The 13271-nt window shown below is 28.2% G+C and overlaps 2 protein-coding genes across 6 annotated transcripts in view; one reads left to right on the top strand and one right to left on the bottom strand.

Moving 5' to 3' along the window:
- Nucleotides 1-895: 895 nt before the first annotated feature.
- Nucleotides 896-5651, bottom strand: LOC111687602 (anaphase-promoting complex subunit 6). 2 transcript variants are annotated; one of them, XM_046949063.1, is made up of 2 exons: nt 5360-5651; nt 896-1894 (listed from the first exon to the last, which is right to left on the bottom strand). In XM_046949063.1, exon 2 carries the CDS (start codon nt 1858-1860, stop codon nt 1021-1023), a length of 840 nt encoding a protein of 279 aa, XP_046805019.1. In that variant the 5' UTR covers nt 1861-1894; nt 5360-5651; the 3' UTR covers nt 896-1020. The 2 variants fall into 2 exon arrangements, with proteins under 2 accessions (XP_046805019.1, XP_046805020.1); XM_046949064.1 differs by lacking the exon at nt 5360-5651 and adding an exon at nt 1962-2777.
- A 1677-nt stretch (nt 5652-7328) lies between these two features.
- The window catches only part of LOC111687603 (DNA repair protein RAD51 homolog 3), a 31033-nt gene continuing 25090 nt past the window's right edge, over nt 7329-13271 (top strand). The window contains exons 1-7 of one of the 4 annotated variants that reach the window (XR_006940452.1): nt 7329-7583; nt 7644-7750; nt 7841-8169; nt 8233-8421; nt 9668-9750; nt 11688-11723; nt 11896-12062. Coding sequence is in view for 1 of the 4 variants with exons in the window: in XM_023450054.2 (XP_023305822.2) it covers nt 7423-7583; nt 7644-7750; nt 7841-8169; nt 8233-8421; nt 9668-9703 (822 nt within the window). In the remaining 3 variants the exon portion in view is untranslated. Of the gene's footprint in view, nt 7588-7643; nt 7751-7840; nt 8170-8232; nt 8422-9667; nt 9751-11687; nt 12063-13271 lie in introns of all 4 variants that reach the window. The other 3 variants (XR_006940451.1, XR_006940453.1, XM_023450054.2) reach the window with 3 other exon arrangements.

Here is a 13271-nt window from a genome sequence, read left to right as displayed (position 1 = left end):
TAGAACTGAACTATAACTGAAGTAGAACTGAACTAGAACTAAGCTAGAACTGAACAAAAACTGAGCTAGAACTGAACTAGAACTCAACTAGAACTTAACTAGAACTGAACTAGAACTGAATAAAAACTGAAGTAAAACTGAGCTAGAACTGAACTAGAACTAAACTAGAACTAGAACTGAACTAGAACTGAACTAGAACTGAACTAGAACTGAACTAGAACTGAACTAGAACTGAACTAGAACTGAACTAGAACCGAACTAGAACTGAACTAGAACTGAACTAGAACTGAACTAGAACTGAACTAGAACTTAACTAGAACTGAACTAGAACTGAACTAGAACTGAACTAGAACTGAACTAGAACTGAACTAGAACTTAACGAGAACTGAACTAAAACTAAACTGAACTAAAACTCAACTAGAACTGAACTTAAAAAGTTCAACAATTAATGATTCATTTGGAACTTTATAAAAATTTAAAATTCAAGCTATATTATGACTTTATACATTTTTGCGACCAATGCCAAAAATAAATTTTATAAATATTCTCGATCAATGCCAAATTGGAACTTTATAAAGCTTTACGATCGAAGTTTATGAAGAACGATTACCAAGATATTGATAAAGAACGATAATAAGTCTTTGATTTGCGATCGAAGCTAAATTAGAAGCAGGTCTTATCGTTAAAGTATTTCGAAACGTTTTAAATGTGTAAACCGAGAAAGGACGTTAGATAATAATTTATAGTTTTTTAAACTTGGTTAAAAAAGAAATTTAAAAGCTTTTACTTCCTTACAAAATAATGTCTTTCAAAGAAAAAAAAGCCAAACTATTTTGCATAAAAAACGTATTATTTTGTAATTAAAGCTTTAACTAAAATAAAATACATATTTTTGTTGTAACTAAAGCAAAAAAGAAAACTGCTTAATCTTTATTATTTTTAAAGAAAACGAAAAACTAAAAGAATTGATTTCTTTTACAAAATAAACGAATAAAAAAATAAATAAAAGAAGTTGCTGTTTCAGCCATTCAATATAATCACTAAAGAACATTCACTGCACTCAACAATCAATTCACCGACTTCGTCGTCAACCTCCTCTGCTGCCACCTCATCACCCTCATTGTGGTGTTGTTGAACGAAAACAACGCCTTCAACACTACCATCAGCAGTATTGCCGCCACCACCACCACTACCACCATCATTCTTTTTATTTTCTTCTATATTGGGGCTGCTTTTTGTATTGTTTTGGGTGCTTTTGTCTGCGTCATCATCATCATCGCCAACACCATTGTTGTTGTTGTTGTTGTGGTTGCTTTTGATTTGTATATCATGATGTTGATTGTTGTCGGCTCTGCCGCAATATTGTTCAGCTGACTCATCAACAATATATTGACCGCCACAACGGCAATCATATGTATAAAGATATTTTGTTTTTTCCTTCTCTTTTTCCACCTTCTGACTGTGTTCTCCATCAACATCATCATCATCATCGTCATCTTCTTCTGACAAATAGTAGTCTCCAGTATTTAGTTGTTTTTTCATTTCACTTAATTTAATGTGTGCGTAAATATTATTATGCGTATGAAATTTATTTAACAATTCTTCAGCATCATATTGTTTACGTTTTACAGGGTCTTTTAAACAATTCCACGCCTCGGTTATGGCTACAAACTCTTTGTCATTTGATTCATTATTAATTTCTAATTTTTGTAGATTATTTTCCAATTGTTGTTGTTGTTGTTGCAATTTATCAGGATGATATTGTAAAATCAATTGTTTATAATTTACTTTTAATTCTTCAAGTGTAGCATTTGAGGTGACATTAAGTATTTCATAGAAATTACGTTTTCTCTGTGACATGTTTTCCTATGTATGTTCAAACTCTTTCGGTGATCTGTAAGTAGGAATATGTTGTTTGAAATGAAAAGGTTTTATTCTATATTTGTTATCAAAGTACTTACATAGATATGAGTAGAGAAGAGTAAAATGAATTTTGGTTATGAAGACGATAACTAATGTTTTTTCAGTAATTTTTTTTTTTCTTAATCCCCATTTGATATATAAACTATACATTTTGTTTTTAAGAGAAATTGCCAAGTCGCGTGTGTACACACCTTAGGCCATTCCCTTTTTTATATATATTATTATTATTTCATTTGTATTTACTGTCGTTTGTTTTTCACTACCGCAAACTTTTCAAATTGCTCATTTATACAAAGTTTATATATAAATATTTTTCGTTTTAAAGGATTATATATATTATATGATTATATATGTTTGGATGATGGTTGTTTGATTTATAATGTTTGTTCAATATTAATTGTAATAATAATGACCATTTCATTAATTTTATTTAAAAACTTATTATATTATATGTGTTTAAAATGTATTCAATTGTGGATTATTATCATATATAAAGTTCGATGAATTTTTATAAACTAAATGGAGAAAAAAAGTAAATAGTAAACTTTTGAGGAAGTCTTTTTCTAAACTTCTTAATAACTTAATAACAAACCTCTCAGATAATGTATAAGATTAAGTAATTAGACTGTCATTCACAAAGTAATAATAAAGACTAGAGAGTAACTATCCATGTAAGAGTAGTCTAAAGCTTGATTTAAATTGCCAGAAGAACAAAAGAGAAAAAGTCCAAAGAAGTCGTGAATGTGAATGATTTGTAAGTAACATATAAAGCAAGTGCAGAAGGATGTAATTGAGAAGTTTCTCAATTTCCATCTTGTCAAGTTTTTAGAAAACAAAAATTCACTTAAAGACCCCTAGTATGGCTTTCGTAGATGTCGCTACCTACTTGCTCATTACAAGGAAAATTCATTCATTAGCCGCACTGTATGTGGAATAAACTTACTGCTGAAGTCTTACTTGCCACTTTCGATATAAGAAGTCAAATGTCCACAAACACTACTCCATCTACCTTCCTTCCCACAACCTATTTCATTAGTTCTAACACAATGATTCTATAATTAGGAGGACTTACCCTTAGTAATCCTTTAATAAAGATATAAGAATATACATCATCCTATCTATCTATCTATCTATCTATCTATCTATCTATCTATCTATCTATCTATATATCTATCTATCTATCTATCTATCTATCTATCTATCTATCTATCTATCTATCTATCTGTTTATCTATCTATCTATCTATCTATCTATCTATCTATCTATCTATCTATCTATCTATCTATCTATCTATCTATCTATCTATCCATCTATTCATCTATCTATCCATCTATCTATCTATCTATCTATCTATCTATCTATCTATCTATCTATCTATCTATCTATCTATCTATCTATCTATCTATCTATCTATATATCTATCTATCTATCTATCTATCTATCTATCTATCTATCTATCTATCTATCTATCTATCTATCTATCTATCTATCTATCTATCTATCTATCTATCTATCTATCTATCTATCTATCTATCTATCTATCTATCTAGTGTATAGTCTAATCAATACTCTTGTATATAGTCTAGTTTATAGTGTAGTATACAGTCTAGTTTATAGTGCAGTCTACAGTCTAGTTTATATTGTAGTCTACAGTCTAGTTTATTGTTTATTCCATAGCATAGTCTGTAGTCTTGTCTATAGTCTAATCTACTGTACTGTCTAGTCTGTAGCCTAGTGTAAATCATAGCCTACATCCTAGACTATAGTCTACTGCAGTCAAGTCTATAGTCTTGTCTATAGTCTAGCCTATAGTGTTTAAACTAGTCTATACTGTATTCCATAGTTTAGTCTATATTCTAGCCTATTATCTAGTCAATAGTTATATCTACATTTCAGTCTAGAAAGATAATGTTCAGTTCCCGAGTAAATGAAAATCTTTGAAATTCTCTTTCACAAACACGAAATAAATTAGCTGGACCCGCATTTAGTCTACTGTTTTAAAATACATATATTATCTCAAAAGTTTTAGTTATACAAAAAAATGTAAATGAATACGCCTATATTATTGTTTATAGGGGTTCTTTCTCTTTGGCAATAATGCGGTGACTAGAATAATACTTAAAACACAATATTCGATAAAAATATTAAGCGATGTCGCAGCACTAATGACACATGATGGGCAAATTGTTGGCTAGTGGGATTGCATAAATTTTGCATTAAAAACAATTTTAATTGTTAACTTTGCATTATATAAAACTTTTTTTTTGATAAATATAATAGTAATTAACAAAACTTTTGCTTTCGAAATAGAGACAATTAAATATTGTTAAAAAAACAGTTTAAGCAAATTTCAACAAAATTACTTTTCAATGGTTTGTAGTTGATAATTATTATTATTAGATTTTGTTTAACTAAAGAAATGTTTAACTAAAAAGAGGAAATCAACAATAATTACTAAAGTTCAAGAAAGAAATTGGGACAAAATGACATTTAAAAACAATTTAAATTATGAAAAAAGTAATAACAACAACAACAACAAAACAAATGTCATATAAATGACCGATACAAAACAGACAGACAATTAGGTAGCAGACGGGGAAAATTTGAGTGAGGAAAAAAATGGAAAAACAAATAACCAATAGGCCGACCGGTAGTAACGGTAACAGACAAAAATAATAATAAAAAAAACACAAACACAAGGCGCAAAAGCAAAGCAAAAGAAAGTAGTGGAGGTAGGTAGATAGATGATGATAGTAAGTGAACATGTTGTTGTTGTTTGTATTAATGATGGAGCAAATGTTTTGGTTGTTTTGTTACTTTACTATACAATTGTTCCTGGTAGTTTAAGAATATGAAATAAATAAACAAAAAAGTGGAGTTGCAGGCTTTTTTTAACTGGATGTTGGGAGACGACAGAATACGATTTAATTTAAAATACAATGACCTAATTTTAAAATAGCAGGAAAACTTCTGCTACTGCTAGCAACTCGTAAATTAAGGAACCGAACATACGTAACAACAACAGCAACTAAAAATATCTATAGACTATAAATTATGGAAGAAAGCAAACCAAACAGGAAATAAAGAAAAAAATAGACACCTAAACGAAATACATACAATGACTTTTTCATAAATTAACTATAATTAAGAAAAGATTTATATCTAAAAGTTAGATTTTTTTTATGCAAATTTTTTCTTTGTATAAGAAAAAAAGAAATTAAGGAAAATATGGTATAATACACCTTGGTAAACATTTCACAACAAAATGAAGACACCAGTGAATAAAAACCAACTCACATAATGAATAATATTTATTACCTTTGAAAGAACAAAACCTAACAAAGGCAAACAAAAAAAATCCCACATTAATTATTGGAAACTTATTTTTAATACATAAAAGTTTTTAAATAATATATTTTATACTTAAAGTACTTGCCTTTTTAGGAAATTTTAGCAGAGTTCAGTCAGTCCGTCGCACAGACAATTAAATGAGAAAATAAATGCATTAAATTCGATATGTTAAAAGGCGGTAGTAGTTAATTAACTATTGTTTTAATAAACATCACTTTTTTCTTCTTTTTTATTTAATTAAACTAATACTTATTGCTTTTTTATGATATTTTTTTCTTAATTTAAAACATTTAATTTGCTTTATTTTTTAATAATTATTGAATAAAAATGAAACACTTTAACTGAACTTATGCAAACACTTAATAGAAAGACGAATAATCACTGAAAAGAAAATGTAAAAAATGTGAATAAGAAAACGGTAATTCAACAGGGTTGCATAGAAAAAGTAGCCGAAAATAATATTAGAGATGCCATATTTATTTATTAAACACTGCTTTTACTTTAAACAGAAAAGTGTAGCAAATACGAGATACGAAAAATACATTGACCTGATTCACACTAGGAAACTTTTTCTTAAGTCTCTTTTGAAGTTTCCTTAATGTTCACTAATAGAAACTTTTGTTTCAGATACTACTTGTTAATTGCGTGGAATGTGCCGGTCCACACCAGGAAACTTTTTTTTTGGAAAACTTTTGATTTTGTTTGAGAGAGAAAGATCTCTCTCGTGGTATTCTTCTCATTATTCTTATTCTTCTCATTCGTACAAAAAAAAAAAAAAATCAATGCAATTAACACGTTGTAACTGAAACAAAAGTTTCTACGTGTAGACATTAAAGAAATTTCAAAAGAGAATTTAGAAAGAGGTTTCCAGTATGGACCAGGTTTATGTTGAAGAAAATGTAGTTTTTATAAAATTTAATTCTTCTTTCACTTCCCAATAATAATTTGTTCAATAAAAAGAAGTTTATATTATTTAGCCAAGAGAATAAGATTATTTTACTGCGCCTAAAGTTTACGTAAAACATAATACATGTAAAATGTTGTTTAAGAACTGCCACTACCTTAAGTGAATATGCCTTGCACTCAGCCATACAACACTTAGGGTTCTATAAATCGACTTTCGAATAATCGAACAATCGACTTTTTGTCGAAAAAAGTCGAAAAGTCGAAGTCGACTATTTCGTTCCAAAAAAGTCGATAACTCGACTATCGTCTATGAAAAAAGTCGAAAAGTCGACTTTGTAAATAAAAGTCGAAAAAAGTCGGAAAGTCGAAAAGTCGAAAAAAGTCGAAGAAAGTCGGAAAAAGTCGGAAAAAGTCGAAAAAAATCGGAAAAAGTCGAAAATAGAATGAAGTCGAAAAAACTCAAAAAATTGCAATAAATATATAAAATATAAATATTTTTTTTTATTAATAATAATAAATAATAATAATATAATATTAAATGGCAACATTATAAATTTACGCTTCTGGCAAATTTTTAGTCGAAAAGTCGAAAATTGTCGGGAAAAGTCGAAAAAAAAGTCTGAAAAGGTCGAAAATAGTCAAAAAGTCGGAAAAAAGCGAAAATAGTCGAAAAGTCGGAAAAAGTCGGAAATAGACGAAAATAGAATGAAGTCGGAAAGTCGAAAAGTCGACTATTTATAAAATATTAAAAGTCGAAAAATCGACTTTTAATTAAATGAATAAAGTCGAAAAATCGACTTTTCATAAAATGCAAAAAGTCGAAAAGTTGACTTTTCGTTTCAACTATAGAACCCTAACAACTCTATGTTTATTCGTCTGCACTTCGAAGTGCCATCACACTGTCAAACTAATTGTACAAAAAAAATCAAAATAACAAAGAACAATCAGCTGCTCAGTTAACACTACCTTATAGTTAATACACCTGGCTGGCATTTTAAAGTATAGGCATACTGTCAAACTCCATATATAAAAAAAAACAAAATAAATAAGCTCCGTTTTTCTGAATTTGGCACTATCTTTTAATCTTGCTTTTGGATTGTCTATGTACATTTAAATACACAAATATACAACCCTGTATTAAAAAAAAGGCGCTTTTTGCCATAGATTTTTGTAATTTTAGCTTTTGTATTAAATCTTATAACAATTTATTTTAGTTTTATTTGTATTAATTTATTTAGTTAAATGTTTAAAACTACTGCCTTTGAGATTTGGCGCCATGAACAGTCATCGCCCAAGTTAATTACTTTAATCAAAGAACTAGATGATCATTTGGCTGGTGGTTTACCTTTGGGTTTGGTTACAGAACTCTGTGGAGCTCCCGGAGCAGGTAAAACTCAATTTTGGTAGGTAATCTTATGTCTGCAACACATTTAAATGTTTTTAATTCCAACTTTTCTTTTAAGTTTGCAGTTATGTTTAAATGTTCAATTTCCCGAGCATATGGGTGGTTTGGGCGGCAAAGCTTTTTTCATAGACACCAATCAGGACTTTTCACCTTATCGTTTAAAAGGTAAAAAAGTGAACATCTAATAATCTGTAACCACATTAACAATAAAACAATCCAGAAACGTAATCATTATTTCTTTTTATCCTTTTACAGAATTAGCTGAACACATGGAAAATCATTTCCAACACACCTTAAAGAAACTTTACTCTAACATGGCCACCACCTCCTCAGCCTTTAAAGATTTTTGCACTCCACAACTGTTACAAAATGTTTCTTATGTCTATTGTCACGATTATGTGGAGTTTATGTCTACTATACATAATTTTCGTAATATTTTTATAGATGATTTAAAAATTAAACTCATTATTATTGATTCATTTTCATTTTGTCTTCGTCAATTGGATGATGTAAAAATAAGGACTCGTATAAATTATGAGATTTTAAATGATTTGCAAACTTTGGCCATGGAATTTAATGTGGCGGTAAGTTTTGTTTTTAGTATATGTTCAAGGAACTCTTATTTACTGACTATTCCTTACTTGTAGGTAGTTATTACAAATGAATTGACAACGCGTCATGTAGACAATCAGTGGTTAGTGGCTCCTGCTCTGGGTGATTCTCATACACATAAAATTAATCAACGTTTGTTATTAAGTCATGATGAGGAAAGGGATTATCATGTGGTAATGGTGGATAAATCAGTTTTATGTGATAAAATCTCCATAGGATTTAAGGTAAAGATAAAAAAGCTTGACATTGCTATTGTGTCTGAAAAATTAAAATTTCAGTATTTTTATAATTAAAAATATCATTACAATTTGGAAAATAATATATCGCCCAGTGGGATTCGAACTCGAGTCTAAAGATTATTCAGTTAATAATATTATTATTATTACAGTTCGAAGAAATCACTAATCTTAATATAGCTTGAAATAAGTTTTAAAAAGAAATACATCTGGAAATCTTATGTTCGTAAGAGGGATTGTTAAAATAACTTCTTTTAATATAATTAATATATCTTGGTTCAAAATTCAATTAATTTATGATCGACTTTTAGTATGGATTCTGCATTAGGAAATTATATGCACTTTTATCATACTTTACATCGATATGATCTAATTTTCGGGTATGTACCTTTTTTCGGATTGGCCGATTATGTACCTATCATCGAAAAGGCTTATAATGTACAAAATGATGATAATCATAATAATGATAATCATGTTGTTGTACCTGTTCGACTTTTCCTGAAAAAAAACCATTTTTGATCACACAGCTCGGCTGTGGCCAAAGTTTTTCCTGGGTAAAAACGCTTGGTTGATATAGCTCTCGAATACAATATTTGACCGAGTATGACTTGGATAGTTTCGGTGCTGAGAAAAAACTTTTGGTTGACATAGCTTTCGAAGAAAATCTATGGCCGAGTATGACTCGAATAGTTTCGCTGCGAAGTTCCAATTGTTGTGTGAAGCAAACTTCTTCTTGAGCAATAGAAGCGTACTCACTTACTTACTTACTTACTTACTTACTTACTTACTTACTTACTTACTTACTTACTTATTTACTTACTTACTTACTTACTTACTTACTTACTTACTTACTTACTTACTTACTTACTTACTTACTTACTTACTTACTTACTTACTTACTTACTTACTTACTTACTTACTTACTTACTTACTTACTTACTTACTTACTTACTTACATACTTACTTACTTACATACTTACTTACTTACTTACTTACTTACTTACTTACTTTATTACTTACTTACTTCTTACTTCTTACTTACTTACTTACTTACTTACTTACTTACTTACTTACTTACATACATACTTACGTCCTTACTTACTTACTTACTTACTTACTTACTTTCCTATCACACAATTAAACTTGTTTCACGGTGTTTTTATATTTCCCAATGAAATACCAAACTTATCTTTCCTACAATAACAATTTATCTTTTCATCATTTTTGCTTTTAGATAAAATCCAGTGGAATACGCAGTATAACAACATGAGATTGTAACTTTTATAGTGACTGTATAAAAATCTTACCAACCAAATGGTGAGTGATGTTCAATTTTTCTTATTTACTAGCTTGTTATAGCGTTATAAAAATAACTTAAATGATGCATACATACTGATCTTAGTATGCTTGCTGTTATTGAGATATATACCCCTTCGTAAAAACACGTCATACTTTGATTCACTAATGACGCATTTCGCAGTTGTTTGTAAAATCCTATAATAATGCTAAAAGAAAACATGATCACGTGATTATAAGTAAAACTTTTGCTCGCATTAAGAGATCTTATTTACAACAGAAAAAAAAGAGTAAACTTTAAAACCTGTCGTAGTCATTCAACTTTGTACTGTAGGTTTTATGTATCTATAATGGAAAATTCTATTATTTTCTTTTTTTTTTGCTTAAGATATGCAAAAAAATTGCAATATCAAAATGGAGAACCATAAAGTGTATTTGTTTGAATAAAGTTTATAAATGAGATTACGAAAGATAAATTGAGAAATTTTTCATTTGTTTAACAAATAAGTTTAATTGTTTAGAAAACAAATTGGTATATAATTTTATTCTCATTTATCAGTTCTCTTTAACTATATTGCTGAAAATAATTCACAATTACAATGTCATTAGTTGTCTATTACATTTCTACTAACTACTAAACTACGTATTAATATTATTATTCTCTTTATTGTATTATTATTTTATATGTGTCTGTGTAATTGTTCTATTGTTGTGATTCATCAATACTCCAAGGTGTAGTTTTTAGTATTAGATTCTGTTTTTTTTGCAATTCTCAAAATTATGATGATGTTTAATTTAAATATTTTTTTTGTATTTCGTTGTATGCTTAAGAATTTAATTTCATAATTGTGATTCAAAAGGGAAGTTAAATATAAAATGGGAATTTGTGAAATTAATTTGTTAATTATTTTAAAACTATTAAATCATTCTGTATGTAAAAATTGTTTGAATTTTTTTTACGATTATCACTTACAAGTTATTTTTGTTGAGTTTAAATGGAAAATGGTTTTGTAATTAAATTAATGTAACGTCTGCTGATATTTTGCGTATTTACTACAACTATTTGCAATGATTTTTTTTTAAATATAAATGTTTAGTCAAGTGCTGTAAATTAAAGATTGTTATATTTTTTTCCTTGTTCTTGATTTAAATATTACTACTCTACTACGTTTGCAAGATGAACCAGAGTTTTTTTGCTACAATTGTTTTATTAAATACGTGTTAAGGAATTTAGTTGTAATGAATAAATTTTTATATTTTATCACGTAAATAAGTTGAGTCGAAGATAGGTAGATAGACTGAACTAGAACTGAACTAGAACTAAACTAGAACTGAACTAGAACTGAACTAGAACTGAACTAGAACTGAACTAGAACTGAACTAGAACTGAACTAGAACTGAACTAGAACTGAACTAGAACTGAACTAGAACTGAGCTAGAACTGAACTAGAACTGAACTAGAACTGAACTAGAGCTAAACAAGAACTTAATTTTAAGAATTGAATTATATATTTACTTCAACTGACTAGTCTAAAGGGTTACACATCTTGAGGTTAGATGACTAGACGTGCTATTAATGTCTCGCAGTGTTAGCAATAAGATCAAAAGCGAAATGAAACTGAAATTGTAATAAAAACAAACTTAAAACCTTAAATAATGAGTCATTTTAGTTAAGAAAAACAAAAATGAATAAATGCAAATAAAATAAAATAAAACTAACTGAAAAGGGAAAGCAGAGTAATATGAAAAGAAAATTGTTACATGTAGTTTGACATACTTTGTAGTTTCCTTTTTGCAATGAAAAAATATGACAAATTTTAAAACAAACATTTGAAAAGAGACAAACAAACTGGAAATTTATTATAACGTATATGAAAATAACGACATGTTTCATATGAAATAAGTCTCTTTTTATTCGATTTTATAACAATTCAATGCTCTTTTATCTCTTCTTTTAGCTTATAGAGGGGCCGTTTTTGGGTAGCCTTCATGGGGTAAATATCTGCTCATATAATAATGACGTCATTTATTATTTGCTATACACACCGGTATGAATACTCTTTCGTATTATGTGTGCTAGGGAGACGTATATGGAGGAAAAGGGGGCATGAAATACTTGTACTACATAACAATTAAACAGATTTTTATATATATTTTTTTTCGTAGAGTAGAGCCGGTATTGTTTGTAGATTACTGCTGTGACTGCAAATGTGTCAGTATATTCTCTAAAGTTGATTGAAATTAATAAAACTGCTGGTGCCAGAGAAAAACGTTTCAGTCTTATAACAAATTTCAACGCGTTCACAACGTTGCTATATACTTGTTAATTACTGGTAAATAGAAGATTTTTTATACATATAAAAATATATTATTTAAAAAGAAATTTTGTTGTTTAAACAAGTTTATTTTGCTAAAAGACAAATAGAAATTAAAAAAAAAAACAAACAAAACAACAAAAAAAAAAAACTGTGAGAAAAAAATAACAATTAAGTGCAAAAAAGTTTATAAAATTTTAAATACTAAATAGAAATAAAACATCAAACAAGTGCTAATTTGTGTTTTGAAAAAAAGTTTTCAAATATTTTTAAACATGGGTGCGGCATTTTTATAAATAAAACAAAAACTAAATAGCAAATGAAATAAAAAAAATTCTTTAACAATTTTTTTTAATTCTTTTAAAAATCTTCCTTTTATCTTAAACAATTTGGTGGAATTTTTTTTTCTTTAAAAAACTGTATTAAGATGATGACATCATCATTTTTCATGTACTCCTAGTACATAAATTCAAAATACTCTCAGCCTAACAGCAGCCAAAAACAAAAAACAATTCGTGGCTTGTTTTTTGTTTTTTACCCACACACCAACACAGTCTCACCAAATTTGTATATTCCTCTAACTTGTTTTTATCTAAATTCCCATAAAAATTATAAAAAAATATTTAAAAAAAAAATTCCCTACTTTTTTTAATTAAAATTCTTTAACGTTTATAGTTTTTTTTTTTTTGCTTTAGAAAGTTTTTTTTTATTATTGCAATCTTAGCTTAATAAAAGCTTTTTTAATTTAATGTTTATTTGTAATGTACTCACTAGTGACCTAATTCAAGAAAAATTACCGACTGCATTCTTTACAACTACGCCCATCATGCGCAAATTATTGTGAAAGAATCTCCAAAGAGTAAATATTTTTACAATTTTCTATGCGTAAATGACTGGGAGAAAGATTTACAATGAATCACCTTTTTAAATGTGTTCTTTTTTTAAGGGAATTTTATTGATTACTTTGGAAATAAGTCATAACTAAATTTTCCGAACTTGAACTAGAACTTGAACTAGAATTGCATTGGAATTGGAACTAACTAGAACTGAACTAGAACTGAACTAGAAAAGAACTAAAACAGAACTAGAACAGAACTGGAACAAAACTAGAACTGAACAAGAACTGAACTAGAACTGAACTAGAACTGAACTAGAACTGAACTAGAACTTTACTAGAACTGAACTAGAACTGAACTAGAACTGAACTAGAACTGAACTAGAACTGAA

Source organism: Lucilia cuprina, chromosome 4 (genome assembly GCF_022045245.1).
Source record: "Lucilia cuprina isolate Lc7/37 chromosome 4, ASM2204524v1, whole genome shotgun sequence".
Taxonomy (NCBI): Eukaryota; Metazoa; Arthropoda; class Insecta; order Diptera; family Calliphoridae; genus Lucilia; species Lucilia cuprina.
This window is presented reverse-complemented; position numbering and strand designations above follow the sequence as displayed.

Excerpts from the sequence above, each read along its gene's own strand:
- LOC111687602 (XM_046949063.1), bottom strand. The coding sequence starts at position 1,860 with ATGTCACAGAGAAAACGTAATTTCTATGAAATACTTAATGTCACCTCA.